Source organism: Cyprinodon variegatus, unplaced genomic scaffold, assembly GCF_000732505.1.
Source record: "Cyprinodon variegatus isolate N-32 unplaced genomic scaffold, C_variegatus-1.0 Scaffold4, whole genome shotgun sequence".
NCBI lineage: Eukaryota > Metazoa > Chordata > Actinopteri > Cyprinodontiformes > Cyprinodontidae > Cyprinodon > Cyprinodon variegatus.
The window spans coordinates 1,092,043-1,109,042 of record NW_015150457.1 but is presented as its reverse complement, the minus strand read 5'-3'; the positions used below and the strand labels follow the sequence as shown (position 1 = coordinate 1,109,042).

Below are 17,000 nucleotides of genomic sequence, written 5' to 3'. Positions count from 1 at the left end.
GGATGGATGGATGGATGGATGGATGGATGGATGGATGGATGGATGGATGGATGGATGGACTGTGAAAAAGACATTGCTTTGTTTTTAATTTACACATAAAATACACATAAAATTTGCTGTAAAAAGGATTTTGGACATCTGTTTCATATCTTATCAACAAACAGACAGTATTTTTTTTAGAAATGTATGTTTTATAACTTTTTTAAAGGAATAAAAAACCTTGCAAATTCCTTGCAAAATAAAAAGTAACTTGGGATCACTTCATCTGAAATTCAAAGATTATTCTAATGCGTCGTAGGGAGTCATATTTCTAATATATTATAGTTCACACTGCTACCACACACGTTTTACCAAAAAACAGAAAAATAAGTGTATAAAAACCTGTATTGGTGTAAATCTTCTTTGTATTTATTTTCAAACGAAGATTGATTTTAAAATCTTGTTTTGACTTAAGGTTCAGCAAAATTTATTTATTTTTTCGGTTACAGGACAAAGCGGGTAAAGTAAATTAAACTTAAATTAAAGTACCTTAATTTAAGTAATTTAAATTTTTTTGCTTATTTTTTCAGTTCTAAGTTGCTTTTAAAATTATATTTTTTTACAATATAAAATTTCATTAGTTACTAATTTTGTTTACAGGTATAGTTTTTGCTTTTTTGAATACTTCTGCAATAGCTTTACATTAGCAACATGGAAACATTGAAAACAAAAAGGTTTATAAATTGATTTTCTTTTTCATTTTGCTTATGTATAGATGGTTTTGATGACTTTGCACTGTTAGGTTTAAAATCCACTGTCAGAAAAGGCAGATGAATGACTCCATCTGTGGTCACACAAAGCCCATGTGAAGATAATTAATTGCCACCATGGAAGTCACATTTCTGAAACACCTCTGGTATCAAAGCACCGAAGTTTTAACATTGACCTGTTTCTCCTCTCTCAAAAATAGCTCTGATTTGACCAAGATTAATGGGGCTTTGGGGAGATATCCACAGTCTGAATTGGTGTATGATATATAGAGGAATATCCCCATTTCCTTTCCTCAAATGCATGCACTGATAATCCTTATCACAGTTTAATAAAAACAAGCTACTTAGTTTATACTTAATGATAAAAAACATTTTATTGTTGTGCTTGTTTTATAAATGCCATTTAATGTCATGAATTGTTGTTCTCTCTCCTTATATACATGATGTATTAGATCATTGCCATATGTCTATAAAGGACAGCATCTGCTAACTATTTGGTACTAGATTAAAACCTGCCAAACATTAATTATTCCTCCCTATCAGTTACTAGACTTTTTAAAATCCCTATTAATACATCTGTAAATATTAAACATCTTCATGTTGTATTAAATGTGCAACATCACCTATATGCTTATTGAGGAAAATATTACATTGGTCAAAAAAATATAATTTTAATGTACTTTCATGATGCCATAACAATTCAAGCAAAATATTTCCCTAAGATTTCTGTAATTACTAGATTTGAGTCCTAACAAAATAAAATTTTATTGAAAAAACAATTATAGGTAAAGTAAACTGACAGCAGATCAATCTGGTTCACCTCACCTTAAAGCCCTCCTGAGTGTACAGTTTCCTGACGTGATACTCCATGAGTTCAGAAACCTCCTTCAAGAACAGGCCAAAGCTATGCAGACCCTTAGAGTGCAGAGATATAGTCTTTCTAAATGAAGGGTCGCTGTTTTTCACCAGCACAATCTTTTTATCATGTATTCGATGATGAATATTGGATTCTTTGGCAGAGTGTGTCCGTTCATGCATACTTGGCCCCCGTAGAACATACTGGTGCGGCGGGTGATTATGATAAGGGTGATAGAAAGGCAACAGCTGGTTCTCTACAGCCTCTAGAGTTTGGGCCTGTTGATATGCAGAGCAAAGACAGCATCCATGCTCTAATTCCTGATAGGCTACCATGCCATGCTGAGGAATCCGTGGTAGCCACGGGGTGTGATGCTCAAAGGGCACAGAGGACTTGTGGGAATCTTCTCCTCCAACTGCAGTGAAGCAGTGGAAGTTGTGCTTGTGACAGGACATCTCGGCTTATCGGGATTTGATGATTGCGTCCATGACGTCAGAAGAGTAGAAAACGTGGGTCAGACACACTGTTGGAGTTTTGAAAGGGATTTCATGAATGTCGTGGAGAAAGGTGGTCTGCATGGCCTCCACTTATCCAGGGCTTAAAGAAAGATGAGAAAGTAATGAATAACGGAAAGACTATCATTTATCAAGACAGGAAATAGTAGAATATATCATCTCGAAAACCTTTTACAATAAAGACTAAAGAAGAAGAAAGGAATATGTAAATTAGTAAGATTTTTTTTTTTTTCTCCTGGTTAAATTCAAAACTATAAGAGTTTATCTTAAAAATATAACCTTATACATTGAATAACATTTAAAGTTATAGTGGAGGATGTTCTTTTTCTAGGTGGATCGTCAGAATAGGTGGTCCTTGTAATTGTCAATCATTCTGGTGATATGTTTACGTGAGACTCGTCCCCATTTTCACTTCCTGGTGATGAGTCTGACATAGTGGAAAAATTGCAAATATTCTTTCACAGAGTGTGCACAAGGAGAAATGGGCTCGTGCATGCTCTTGCACTAAAGGGCGCTCCCTCTCAGGAGCAGGTACAGGTTTGTGCAGGTGCATTATTTTTTTTTTAAGTGAAGAAGGCGGGTCTTTTTAAAAAATCACGAAAATCCTCCACTATACCTTTAACCTAGGTTTTGACTTTCATTTCTGCAGTATATTAAGCTGTAGTGCACAAGCTACTATTATTTTGGACATTTCTCCTGTTCATAAATGTCTGCTTTTGCATGCTAACTAGCTGAAAAACAACCCTGTCGATCCACAGTTCTTCTTTTAGAAAAAGAACATCTATGTGTATTAGGACAATGCTATTTTAGTCTGAAATAGTGTGCATATAGAGAATTAAACATTACTGTTTTTGTGGGGCTCTTCTTAAAATTCTTTAACTGCTCTCTTAACATTATTTTTACATTTAAGACTAAATTGTGCTCTCACAATTAGATCACTAGACTTATTAACAGGTATAATCTATAAAGATCTATGCCACAGACTATACTGGATACTTTTTATGCACAACAGACCCCTTAATGCTTTGGCTTAAAGTACTAAGTGATAAAAATAGATGTAATCTTCAGTTATCTTTGCCATTTTAAGCAGGCTGCAAAGGACTTGGTTGCTACTTAGGGATTGTTCTGACTGGTGTGGAGATCAAATGGTAAATGAAGGCACGGATAATGGGCGTACAGCCCCAAATAAATCCCTCATGTGACTTTAAATAACAAGCTTATGCCTGTGCAAGCAGTGAAAGTGGACTTTACCTCAGTGATTGTCTCCATCTCCGGCAAAAATACATTGTTTGCCAGTTTCTCCTGTAATGAAAATCCAAGGATTACTAACCATAGCCCAAATATCACATTGGAGTACAATGTATTCTTGTAGTGACAATACTAAGGGGGTTTACGACAATTCTCTCTGACAGGAAGGGATGAAATGCCTTCTCGTCTACAAAGAGATGCAAAGCAAGAAATTTTGGAAGCAGTAAAATAGGCCAAGCTTGACTGACATTCATGCTTTGTCTCTCAACCTCTGTTTTATATTAGCAATGTTTAATTTTAATTTTGTTTAGTTTTTTATTTATTTTTGCGAGGGGGGTAGAAAAATATGACAAGCAAAAGTCTGTTAATTCTACAGAAGAATTTACAGATTATGGTTCAACATCAGTTCAGTTTAGAGGCTACAAATCTGTGTTATTGTCTCAAATATATCTTAAATAAAATGCTGATTATCATGTTAAACTTAGGATTTAGGCCCTGTGTGCGTCCTCAACATATTGATTTGATTCAATGTAATTTCATTACTAACACTCAGTGTTAATCTTTTCCTGGTGTTCTTTGACTTCAGCAAGAATCAAATTCTCAAATGTGAGAAAAGATATATTTGGTTTTGGCTAAAACATACAGAAACAAAACTTTGAGAGCATATTGTGTACAAAGCAAACATTAAAATGTGAGCCCCTCTGTATAAATGATGGTGTTCTTTCCAAATAGAAAGTTAAATGAGGGGTCAACAATACAATGTGTTACACCGTCTTTCTTATCAGTTTCACGTACAGTATATGTAAGTGCATATATTATTAGTGTTATTTAAAAAATTTTCTGAACACAGTCCAATCTTACTGAAAATGTACTATTGCTGAACTGATAGAGTATTTGTTTTTATCCACTAAATTAGTAATGCAAATGTTTTCTCCTTCTTTACTCAACATAGAAAAATTGCAAACAAGGCTATGAATGTTTTGATTAATGCGGTATATCTGCTGGGTTTGGGGTTGGCAAAAAGCTGTGGAAATATGTCCAACCAGCAAAATAAAACCAACCAGACCAAGCTGATAGAAATGTTCAAGGAATAGACCAGACAAAATAAGGTGGATATTATTTATGCATATGCATAAATAAAGAAAAATACTTACATAGCATAAATACATAATCCAGATAATTACATTACTGAAAATGAAATATAGTTCCAAAGTAGTAGAGAGTTGAATGGAAGTTCCTAAAGAAACATCCAGGAAAGTTGCCGCTTCAAAGCTTCCCTCCAGAAGTTGGCCTGCCTGCTAATCAGATGCAAGAGACGCTAAGGATAGACTGAAAAGCCTTGCTAATCACTTTGAGATTGAACTGAAATCTGCTGAGGCTTTGGACACATGACTTGGACCTTACCATTGCACTAAGCCAGTTAAACGTTCTTGTGGAGATCAAGGAGGATGCCTACCAACCCATGACTAAGCAAATACTGTATGTGTCCACTTTTACTCAATTCTTTTTAATCAGCAAATAATAATAAAAAATAAATTAATACTTTGACTAATATCTTTAAATGCATGATTGTTGATTATGTCTTTTCATCTAACCTGTCCATATTATTCAATATAAAGCATGTTGTTAACCGTTGTTACCTTTATTTCTGCACTAAAGGATTTATGTTGAAAAAATATTTTCATAATAGCATTGTTATACTATCAAGCTCTGGCTTTTTAAAATATATTTATAATGTACATTTCGAATACTACAAAAGCATTACAGGAATCCTGGTGACTGGCATTTCTTTCAATCTTGAATAAGCACTTAGAGCAGGCACCCTGGAGCCATTTTGTAATAACTATTTATAATCACACAGGTTCATGTTAGGATACGACGAGCCTCCCAAATATTTCATACATCTAGCTTTCCTCTAGTTGGGTAGGAAATTTGTCAATGGTCTGAAGAAAAATAATAGCTCAAAAAAACAAAATATCATAATTACAACATTCATTATGTTTTGTTATTTTGAAAAGAATAGTAGTTGTAACATTTTATTTAAACGGCATGATGGTATGCATTTTTGTTTCACAGGTGTGAGTTGATACAGCTTTACTGTGGGTTATACAGGGATGAAATACATATTTAATTTAAAAAAAATGAAATTTTTCATAAGCTTTTTTAAAATTGATCAACTTTTATGTATTTTATTATATATTTTACTTTTGATTGATTTTAGTGTATCCATTACTGTCTTGTGTGTTGATTTTCCTTGCAGGGCTTTGGAACATCTTTCATGTATCATGAAATGTGTATCATCGTCTAAACACATTCAGAATGCAGTATTTTATCATATGTTGAAGAGTTTCAGACCAACAAAAAGGTCCACCAGCCTATTCAGTTGCTACCAATTCTTACATTGTTTTCTTTTTTTTGTTCTTTTTTTTTTTTTTTAGTATGAATAATTTCCTGTTATAGATTCTGTTCTCCAAATAATTAATTTCTTTTTAAAACATAAGCTACTACTAACGCTTGGGAAAGTTATTAAAATGGTACTACAGGGGTCCGGTCATTTAAATCATGGACGGATGAAATGCCATGAGGACTATTAGAAATTTACACTCATTGGCTCCTCATGATCTCAGTTGTTATGATGAATGATTTATCACAAGTAATTCTCCACCCAGTGGACTTTTGTGCAAAGTCTATGTTCCCTCCTGAAGAGATTGATGGGTCATGGTGAGGGAGATAACTCAAGGTGAACTGACTAACTAAATCCTGATTCATGGGAAAGCCAGACTAAAGGACCCTTCTGCTGAGTCATGAGGTTTAGGTCAGGATGAGTCAGGGGGAAATGCATGACATTGTAATAGCAGTACACATTAGTGTATTAGCAGAGCACAACCCCTCTACCCTCTATGGAATATGAGGACTGGTGAGTTTCTGTTAACTTTAAATTTAATAAAAATTTAACTTTGAAAAATGTGGTGTTGTTTTATTAAAAGTCAGACCTCTGAGATAAAGAAGAATTCCTACTACTCTGACATTAGACAGATAGAAGTGCCTGGCAGTCCACTAGAGGTTAAATAAAATTGTTTCTCTCAGCTTACAGATGTCTTTCTGCTTAGTAATCCATGGAGCTGGCGGTTGTCTACCCTCCACCATGTGAAGGCACTTCGGATCACACTCACAGCAGGACGCTACAAAGCTTATCAGCCCTGGAGCTCACACGTGGGCAGTGATTTCCCAGCTTAGTGCTCCCTCCTCCTGGTTGTAGTTTAAATATCATGGCTAATTAGGGAGCACCCTGCTGTGCAGCGGCACTCCTGCTGTATTAAGTCACAGTCCAAACAAAGGAGACACTGAGGAATAAATACACTGCTTTTATATCATCTGTCCAAAATTGTGATATTAGTCATTGATATTAATGTAAATACCACTACATATGTTTAAAAAAGTATTTCTTATGAAATGTGATTTTAGTGATACAGTGCACTAATTACATGTCTATAATTTTTTTTTTCATGAACTGCAGATTTTATAGAAGTAAATTGGCAAAAATAATTTGAAACTTTAAACAAATTTAATCCATACTGACACATGCTGATTGCTGACATTTAAGCTTTATGTTTCCACAAACCCTCCAAAAAATTCTCCAAAAAATAAATATATATTTTGATCCAAACATTTTGATAGTGCCTGAAACTATTTTAAAAAGCGCTTAGATAGTGTTTACTTCAATAACAAAATAGATCAAATTCATGTTTTTAATCTTAAATTAAACGTATTTAATTAGATTTTTAAATCCTTCTTTTCATAATCTAATGTGGCATCACACCCATATGAATAAACAGAAACTGTGCAAAGGGTACCTAAATGTTTTAATCTACATGTTTATACTTGAATACTGAATCTTCCCTAAAGGTTTAGAAAAATGAAAGTGAACTCAACACAATATAATTTCTCTGTAAAGGCTTAATCTTTACAATGACATAGCTTCACCAATCTAATCTATGACACTGAAACCTTTTCTGTATCAGTGAAGGCAAAGTTGATTCGCAGCCTTATTAGTTCCCTTTCTTGTACACCATATACATACTTTAGCATATTTACTTCAGAATTTCTAATATTGTTTATTTGAAAAATATTAGCAACCATTTTCTTTTAAACTCAGTGGTAAACACATTGCATTTAAATTCTTCAAAATTCCCACCAAAAGCATCTATTCAGCCACTCCATCAAACATATGGTGCTTAAGCTAAATTTTAAATATTTATATGATCTCAATAAAAAAACAAAAAAAACAATAAGAACTTCAAAAATGTCTTTATCCAAATGTCTTTAGCCACTTTTCCAGTGACTTGGGTCTTTATATTCACAGTATTGTAATGGCTTCAATATTGAACTTTACAACCCCAAAACACAAGAAAAATCGAAGAATAACACCCTCCTATCACAGTGAAGTGGAAAAGTTTTTCATTGATTCTCTTGGGCTTCCTGGTTCCTCCAGTGCAGGAAGCCTATAGTATGTGAAGAGCATGATGGACAGGTACTCGTGGGGGGAAAAAAACGCCATAGTGTCTGTTGGGAAGCTAAAAAAGTCAAAAGTTCTACCAAGACTGTCTCAGAATATGTCTTGGAAGATACCAGGGTTTAGATTGCAGTTGTTTAACTTGAAGTCTAATTTTGTGAATTTAAAACCAACACTGATTGGCGGGCAGGTGATGCAGTGGTTAACGTGCACAACCCATGAATGGAGGCCTTAGTCCTCGACGCGGCCGACCCAGGTTCCAATCCGACCTGTGGTCCTTTGCCGCATGTCTCTCCCACTCTCTCATACCCCCTTTACTGTCATCCTACTGTCGAAAAAAAAAAGAGCCACTAGTACCGTAAAACCTCCAGAAAAAAACAATGCTGATAGCAACAAACCTAAGAGGATTAATGAACTAGTCATATTTACCCATGAAGGGTGTGCAAAGACATTGGAGTATAGCATCTATTAATCACATTTTCTCTTGTTTTGGTTTCATATTGCATAATGCTTAAAGTAGGCCTACATGTTTCCAAACCAAATCTATAATGAGGGTTGAATCATTTTAAATGACCCTGTATCTGTCTGCATTTTATTTTTGGCTTCTAATTTAGGGGGAACTTTGTTAATATGTGATTAAGGAGTGTGAGTAATAAAGTTACAATTTACATATTCATATTAATTTAAGTGCATGCCACACCGAGTTGAATATATAATGAAGAGCAGTGGACAGACCAGTATTCATGTGTTTAATAACTTATAATGTCAGAAGTAGGATTTGAACCCTTGCTTACTGTAAAGACTGCAACCAACTGAAGTATTGTTTTCCAGATAAAGGAAAATTATCTTTTATCTTATGCCATTTCTGTTCTTTGCTTATGTGGCAGTGGCTTTGTTTTCTCAGGTTGACCACATTAATTTATAGTAATGCCAAAAACCTGTAGTCACAATGTAAGACAAAAACAAAACAAGAATCAACAAATCACAAAGTTTGACAACTGACTGTGTACAATGTTGTCAAACCAAGGCCCACTTAAATAAAGTCAAACTGGAGGGATATTTGTATCACTCAAAAGAATTCAAACATATTTCCCCCCAATAAAACAGAAAAGAAATGGAGAGTTGCAGAATTTCCCATTGTTTGCTTTGAAAAGAGAATGCTTTACCCATACAATGAAATGGCTTCAAACCTTCTTACTAATACTAGTAGTTTTTTTGTCTGAAAAATAGTGCTTATGAGGATTTTACTCCATGGCAAAACAAACCCAGAATAAATTATATGCTTATAGTTTACATGCGCTTTGTTTGCAGTAAAAGCAGGAACATTTTGCATGTATCAGTGGAATCTTTTTACCAGTAAAATCTAAACACAACTGCTTTCACTAAATGTTATGTAAGTTTATCGGACAAGAAGTGAATAAATTAATGTGTAGGTGACACATTTAGATTTATTTTCCTTTTAAAAGAGATCTTTTACTATTTAAATTTAGTTTTACTTTACATTCATGTGCTAATTTTGTTGGACTATCACATAAAATCCTGATGAATACATACAATCTTTGTTCTTGTAATATAATAGAAATGGGAAAAATAATTAACTTTAGGCAGGTACTGTAGAGTCACAAAGAAAATTATCTTTCCTGCATAGATTTTATGATAGATTTTAGTTGAATTTTGTAAGGCCTTTTTGGTAAGCGCATCATTGAATTTGGTTTTATTCTGAAAAAGCATTAGTTCAAACTTCCAACAATGAGATAATGTAGTGAAGATTTATGGAAGTGTAATTTAAAGCTGAACTTTGACTTGTGGTCCAGGCTCCAAAACCCCCTACATGGGTCATAATGGATACGTGACTTTGGCTTATCTAAGCTTTCAGCCATCGCTGCTCTTTAAGTACCCTGCCATCTGTAATAAACATAGACCTATCTAGCTCATATCCTGTTTTGAACCTGTCAACATGGTACTCTAGCTGATGAATCTGAACTCAGGGGACAACTATGTGAGTCATTTCCATGGGGCTCACTTTTGATGTCGTCTTTAAGGAAACGGGGCTGAGCATCCAGCAGGAAGGGATTCCTCCATGCTCAGATATTCACAACATCCCTAAAAATGAAGCTAAACCATAAGATTGGAGAAATGGGTGTGGGGAAATTGAAATGATGCCAGGGTTGCCAGTATCCAAGGTCAGACGGGAGGAGTCTTACGGAGAACCCATGAGTGTAAACTGCTCACATCAAGGCACGGGAAATGCTGTGTGTCATGACTGATGTATTTATCTCTGATTAACCAGCTGTAAATTAAGGTTGTTTTTCATGTTTAGAGGAACTGGCATCATCGAGCAGTCATCCTACAGACCACCATGAGAAAGGTAGATTTAAAATGTAGCGATTTGAATACAATCCTTTTAGAGATATAGCGGTATTTTTGTACAAATATCTATATTGTTTCTGTCATCAAAACAAACTGTTTTTTTTAGGTACAGACAGAATGATAACACTGGTGCTTTTTAGGGTGACATTTGTGTTCTCACTACTGCTGTTGATTGCCCGGTTTAGTTACTGTGAATACATGGTAAAATGTGGGAGCAACAACGGCTCTAAGTGAGCTCTAAGTCAAGCTGCCTGTTCTGTCGATGCATCTTTCAATCCCATAGATGATAAATTATATTTATTTTCCTTTTAAATTTTCTTAAATCTTCAGTTTCATAAGTGAATTCCTCCATTGTGAGATCAAAAAAGTATTATTCTATTCCATTCTACAGGTTATTTTAGGGGTCCAATACAAACATTAGCTATGTAATTTATCTTAACTCCAAATATTAATCCAAAAGGGTTTTGGTAACAAATAATTAATTTATTCCACTTTCTCCTGTTCAGAACCACTTTGGACAAGAACAATGCCTAAGAGCAGGTATTCATAAAAATGGCAAAATACATGATATTAATAGCTAAGACTTCTGCAAATCCTGTGGTCTTTAGTTTTTCAAGTAAGAGGGGGAAATAAAACAATAGAATTTTAAAGATAGATATTTTTTTCAGTGCATCATGAAAAAACAAAGTTGGTTTTGAAACGCACAATATATTAAAACACAATAATTTCAATATCAATGTTTCCATTGATGTTTTACTCTCTGAGTAGAATTACATATGAAGATTAATTGCAATAAAATGTATTCAACTTATGAAAAACATATTAAAATGATCAAATGTTGAATAGTGAAGGATGAATTTTAAAGTTTAATGCTTTGCTTACGTACAATCATTGAATCAAAGGGCTGTTATGTTTTACCCCAAAAGCAAAAAGTTACAGCTATATTGTACATCAAAGGCAACACAAAGTTCAAAAATAAAATAATTACCATTATAGAGGTAATTATTTAATTTGAAATTCCAAAAGTTTTATGTATAAAATGCTTTTTCTTTTTTTAGCAATCTGGCCCCTACTGCCAAAAATACAAAGTGTAGATTGGAGTGGGGTTTTTTGCACGACTACCAGAACACTTGTACTTTATGATGAACTTTTAGCAAAATCTTAAATTTAACAGAATTTAGAAGTTTTTGATTAAATTCTTTCAAAGACATATTTAATCTAATATTAGTTTACTGCTTGAAAATGGCAATAAGAAATACTGAGTACTGGTTTTCTTTTAAGGATCACTAGAAGTAAAAAAAAAAAATTAAAAGAGATAAAGGAAAATATAAAATGGAAAAAATAATTTCATATGTCTTATTATCTGAGGCGATTAGTAAATCTTTCACAAGAAAATGCTGTTAACCTTTTGCAATCTTTAATTTGAGACACTTTTCTTTTGATGCTGTGCAACATCACAACACATGAAAATAAATGCATATCCAAACGTTTAGTTTATTAACAATATTTGCTACATTACAGTATTTTATTGTCTTTAATTATAAGAGCTTTATCATAACAGCAAAAAAGATATAAAAGGTAAAAAAAAAAAAGGGGGGGGGGGTACAAAAATGTCAAAGAGGAAAAACAAATTTGCTGAAGAAAAGCTAAAAATGAAAATTATGTAAAGGAAGAATTTTATGTAATATTATCAATCTATATAAAACATATGTATTCATATATGAACTGAGAAGCATACAAACAATCTATGAATAAATCAATTCAATAAATTCTCTAAAGAACTCAAAATGATTATTCTCTCAGCCGATTCTAGTCATTATGATCTATTCGTACAATAGTGTAAAAGTCACATGGGACATTTTTCTGCATTGTATGTTTCAATGGTTCAAACTTATTTTCTGATACTACTTTCATTCTGTTAAGTCATTAATTTTGAAAAAAAAGGACATCTCCAAAAAATCCTTTTATCTTCCAAAGGAAAAGGGAATATAGTAATCACAAATCTGTCATAATGAGTCAATGTATTTGGCCAATCAAAGCACATTTATCTCAGCTGGGAGGGCACTAGTTTCATTTTATGAATCATAACTGCAGAAAAAACCAGAGGCTTAATAGCTCTCTTTGTGTCTCCAGAGCTGTCATCAGCTGGCCCGGTGGTTTGCTTTGTCTATCCTCAACAGTAGCTGTTAAAAGGGGCTCGCTCACACCGCTCAACTTATACCATCACTCATCTAAATCATTACACCGTCTGCCTTTCAGGATGCATGCTGAGTAAACTCTGCTAGTGCAGGACCAGTGAGGCCTGAGCCAGCCTGGATGTACACGGCCCCAATATAGTGGAAAAGATGGAGGGGGGCTGACTTAGGATTAAAAACATGTTTTCCTAAATTATTTTATTGTTTGAACATGTTAATCATTGGTAGCTTCTAAAAATATAACCAAAATACAATTACCCCTAATTTAACTCCTTCTATACATGTTAAGTCATTATAGCTCTACTTCATGTAATCCTATTAAAACATGTATCAGATTGTCACTAACACATATTCCTACACTTTTGAGAAAACATGTGGAACACAGGATGTTCTATCATTTAAATGGAACCACCAAACTCCAATAAGGAACTATAATAGGAATATGTTCCTTTACATTGAGGTGAGGAGTTGCTTCACCCCAGGGAGAATGTGCGGCTCTCAAAAACAACCATATAGCGCTGCAGAATGTATACGATAGATCAGTGCAACATGCTATGGGTAGAGAGACCAATGCAGGCCAGGCTCTACAAATAGGGCATGTTCTAATTTTTTCATAGAACAAACAAGTACATATGGTTTGACACTTTAAAGCAATAAAAAAGCCAGAAAATTGTATTTCTTAAAACTTGTTTTTTTTTCTAAAGTGCATCAGAAGCTTCAATTCCTGTGTGGATTTTGTAATCAGGCTATTTTTTTTTCACATAAATAGAAACCTAGCCTTCTCCTTCCCCTGGATTGGCATCCTTGTGCTGGCCTCCCTCTGTGCTTTTGCTGCTCGCCTGTATCTGCTCAGAACAGGTGCCGCATCCTGTTCGGCTGCAGCATTCGCAGCACAGGTAGGGGTGGGAGGCCCTTGGCCGTTTGCACCATCCCCCAAGTTTTCCAGGGGTCCCCATCTGCGTCCCCTGCACATCGGCTGCCACATGGCACCCTTCCCTCGACGAGTCTGGTCCATTCTTCGCCCGGCGACTGGTGCGCCTGCCTGCTTGCCACCAAGCACTCTGGCTGGTTTGGAGCCACAATAAGATGAAGAATAGCTGCACCCATAATCCCTTTGCTATGAAATGTGTTTTTCTGTGTGTGATTTCCTTCTTTTCCTCCTTTGGCCACATTTAGAGCCAAGTACAAATTGTGAACAGGTTATTATGCTGCTGTAACACACTCCTACTGGAAAAGCTCTCCAACAGCATTCTGTGTTTACAGATGTAGATGGCTGTTTATCCGGCTCATAGAGTAGTTTAATTTGGTGTAAAGTTCACTGCATTTAGCGTGATTACCCTACCAAACGGGATTGTTGCAATAATTCCTTCCAAAGCGACATGAAATTTAGAAAACTCTATTCAATTATTTTTTTTATCGAAAATGCTATCTACTTATTGTTTTATTTTAAAAGCTTTAATCTAATGTAAGGCAAGTAATAAAGTACAGTCTAGCAAAAGCATTTAAACACCAGGATTTTTTGTGCATAAAATGTTATTCCAACCAGCTGAATCATTACTATATTACCCAAACTATTCTATTCTATTCTATTTAAAGCTAAATGTATTTTGGGGTACAGCTTTACAAACTTTACACATCTATTAGATGATCAGTTTGCTTGTTTTCTTTTACACTTTATAAATTAATCAGACTAAATGTGGAGTGTCTGTGAAGAGCAATATTTTGTGTAGAGCATAACAATCTTCCTGGCTCCTGCAAAAGTAAATCATTCAATAGCGTGTTGCTGTCATTAATATGTTTCCCATTGAGAATGTTTTGTTCATGGTGATGCACAAAGCATTTTTTTCACTAGACACAGCATTTACATGCGTGACAAAGGGTCATATTTTGGATCCATTTTTCCTTAAAAAATAGCTTATGATTTTGTCATTCTTGCATGAAAGCCCAATAATATTTGTGGTGTTAATGTGATTTCCCATCTGAGCTTTGGATCCCTGCAGCTCCTTCAGAGTTTCCATCGCTCTCTTCTCTTGCTTCGTTACTTTCTGATTAATGCTTATCTTGTCCAGTTTATTGGGTGGTCATGTCTTGGTATTTTTGCCATTTATATGTAGACATATTTTTAAATATTTTTAAAATAATTTAACCCTTTATAAAACATTATTTATCCCTGTGAGCTTTTTTTTTTTCTCCCTCAGAGTATCTTATTTTAATTTTAATTTTAAGATAGATTTATAATTTCCTTTTGCCCAAAAATGACCTTTTGCTCTACAAATTCTAATGAAATAATTACACGGCCCTATAGATTATCAGGCTGAGTTGCATCATACAGACAGCAAGCCAAAAATATTCTAAGGGCCTATCTGCCTCCATCAGTGCTTAACGCCTTAGTCACGTAGTTCAAATCAGCTACTTCCTCCTGACCTACAGTTATTGCATTCAAAACGTCATATAGCTGGAATAGCCTGCTTTCAAATGAGATGTGATCGGACGCTCCGTCCCGGGCTACACAATGGACTCAGGACCAACCAGACAGTGAGCCTCCTCTGTCCCTCTTGAGAACATGATCAGTGGTCAGCACTCACCTCAGTCCCATCAACATGGATAATATGTTACACAGCTGTGATGGCTGCAGGTCCTACACACACAAACACACATATGTAAGGCTGCTACCTTAACCGTTGGCGTTGTGTTAGGCCAGCAGTCTTGTTTGTTTGCCCAGGGAAGTGACATGACGGCAGAGGAGGAAATAGGAAACATAACAGACTACCTGACAGACTCATTCCACAGGCTTGACCTGAGAATGGAGCTCAGCCAAGCAGCAATCAGAGAGAAATAACAAGAGGAGCTTCTTTTGTTTGTTCAGCCTTTATCCGTATATCTACAAATGTTGTTAACCTTACAATCCACAAATGTGTGAAGATCTCAATTTGTCAAATCAATTTGTAATTGGAATGGGGAAAATGGGGACTATAACTCTCACAGTTGAGCCAGTGTGTGTAAAGTGTTAAAGCTCTGCAGTTCACATGAGTGTCATACTACTACTTGTTGTCACATTATTCTCTCCTTGCATTCTTGCTGATTTATAGCTGCTGAAGCAGCAGAAAAGGCTGTTTCTGGTTTTCAGATAGCAGCTCTGACTACAGGTTAAGATGAAAATGAGTCAACTTTAAGGGAAGACAGGAATTTGCCTGACAAGTTGAGTGTTTTGTCCTCACATCCCGGAAGTGCATATAATTCTCTAAAACAGTCTCATAAAATTTGTGATTTTTTTTTTTCATTTAAGCGGCTCATCAGATCTACGGGCTACTCCAATTATGTTTGTGCCTTTAAGCATTAGATGACGTAAATCCATAAATGAGCTCATAATTATGAACTGCTATTAATGAATATAAAGTCAAAATTTGTTTATGTAGACTCCTGTTTTCAAAACATATTTTTATAGACTCTATTAAAAAAGATTAAAATAAGAAATAATAATACTTTTTTTATATTTCACAACAACTAAAAAGGAATGCTCAACTAAATCGACGTAATTGATATGTGCTAATTCATTTGAAAATAGAACAACTTCTTTTTGCCATTCTTATTTGGTTTAATGGGTTGAAATAATACCTTTTTTTTAAGTCTGATGATACTCATTTTGTGCTTGACTCTTTGTCCTTGTGTGTGTTACCATGTCCTTCCCTCCGGTCTTAAATCTAAGACATTCCGCCTATTTATTTATTTTTTTCCAAGGGAGTTTGCCTCAGACCCCTTACCCAACACAGGGACAACTCTTGGGTCCGATGCTTGTCAAAAACTGCTTTTTCTTAACCAATGCCTACGGCTGTCTGTCCCAGTCTGGCTCTGACATTTAGGCTACACTCAAACTGACCCACTGCAGAGTTAAAACCCCCACAGGTATCAAGGGTAATGGTCTAACCTTACGGAAATAAGAGCGCTGGCTAACCTCAAACACTGCTACATGATGAATGTTGTCACTAGATTCAATGTAATCGCATTCACAGAAAGGTGTGTCAAAAGCATTCAATCAGGGTTGGACGTGGACCCTAAAATTCAGTAGTACACTTGGTCGGCATAAGTATCTTTGTGGTAAATATACAGGAGATCATATTTTACGAAGCGTCTAACAGAAAAACAGTAGAAGACGAGTCGGTAAAGATGTTAATAAGCCCAGCAGCCCTTCCTCCCGCCTTCTGAACAGCGGGTTCCCTGCTCTCAATCTAGCTCTTTTAATGCAGGACCCAACCAGGCCCAAACATCCTGACAGAGAGAAGCTTTTCCCTTATCAGTCAGGAAACACTGCTTCTCCGCCACATCCTCTTTACAAGAAGCACGACTCAAACATTCCCAAAAAAATGCAGGAAGAGCAAGCCAGACTTCAGGATTTGTCAAAAGCCCACCAAATTCCTTTAATCGAAAAAGGGAAGAAAAAAAAAATCAAGAGAATGTAGAGAAGTCAGCAAGACGAGGAGCGGGCGAAAAAAACAGAGAAATTAAAAGGGTTTAAATCATGAATTTGCTGTTTATTTACTTTTAAACATTAGAAAA

The 17,000-nt window shown here is 35.2% G+C and overlaps 1 protein-coding gene across 1 annotated transcript in view; it reads right to left on the bottom strand.

The window, feature by feature from the left end:
- LOC107083066 (retinitis pigmentosa 1-like 1 protein) overlaps positions 1 to 2,060 on the bottom strand; it is a 14,545-nt gene extending 12,485 nt beyond the window's left edge. The window contains exon 1 of the mRNA XM_015372013.1: positions 1,575 to 2,060. Within this exon, the coding sequence (XP_015227499.1) occupies positions 1,575 to 2,060 (486 nt within the window). The remainder of the gene's footprint in view (positions 1 to 1,574) is intronic.
- Positions 2,061 to 17,000: the final 14,940 nt, after the last annotated feature.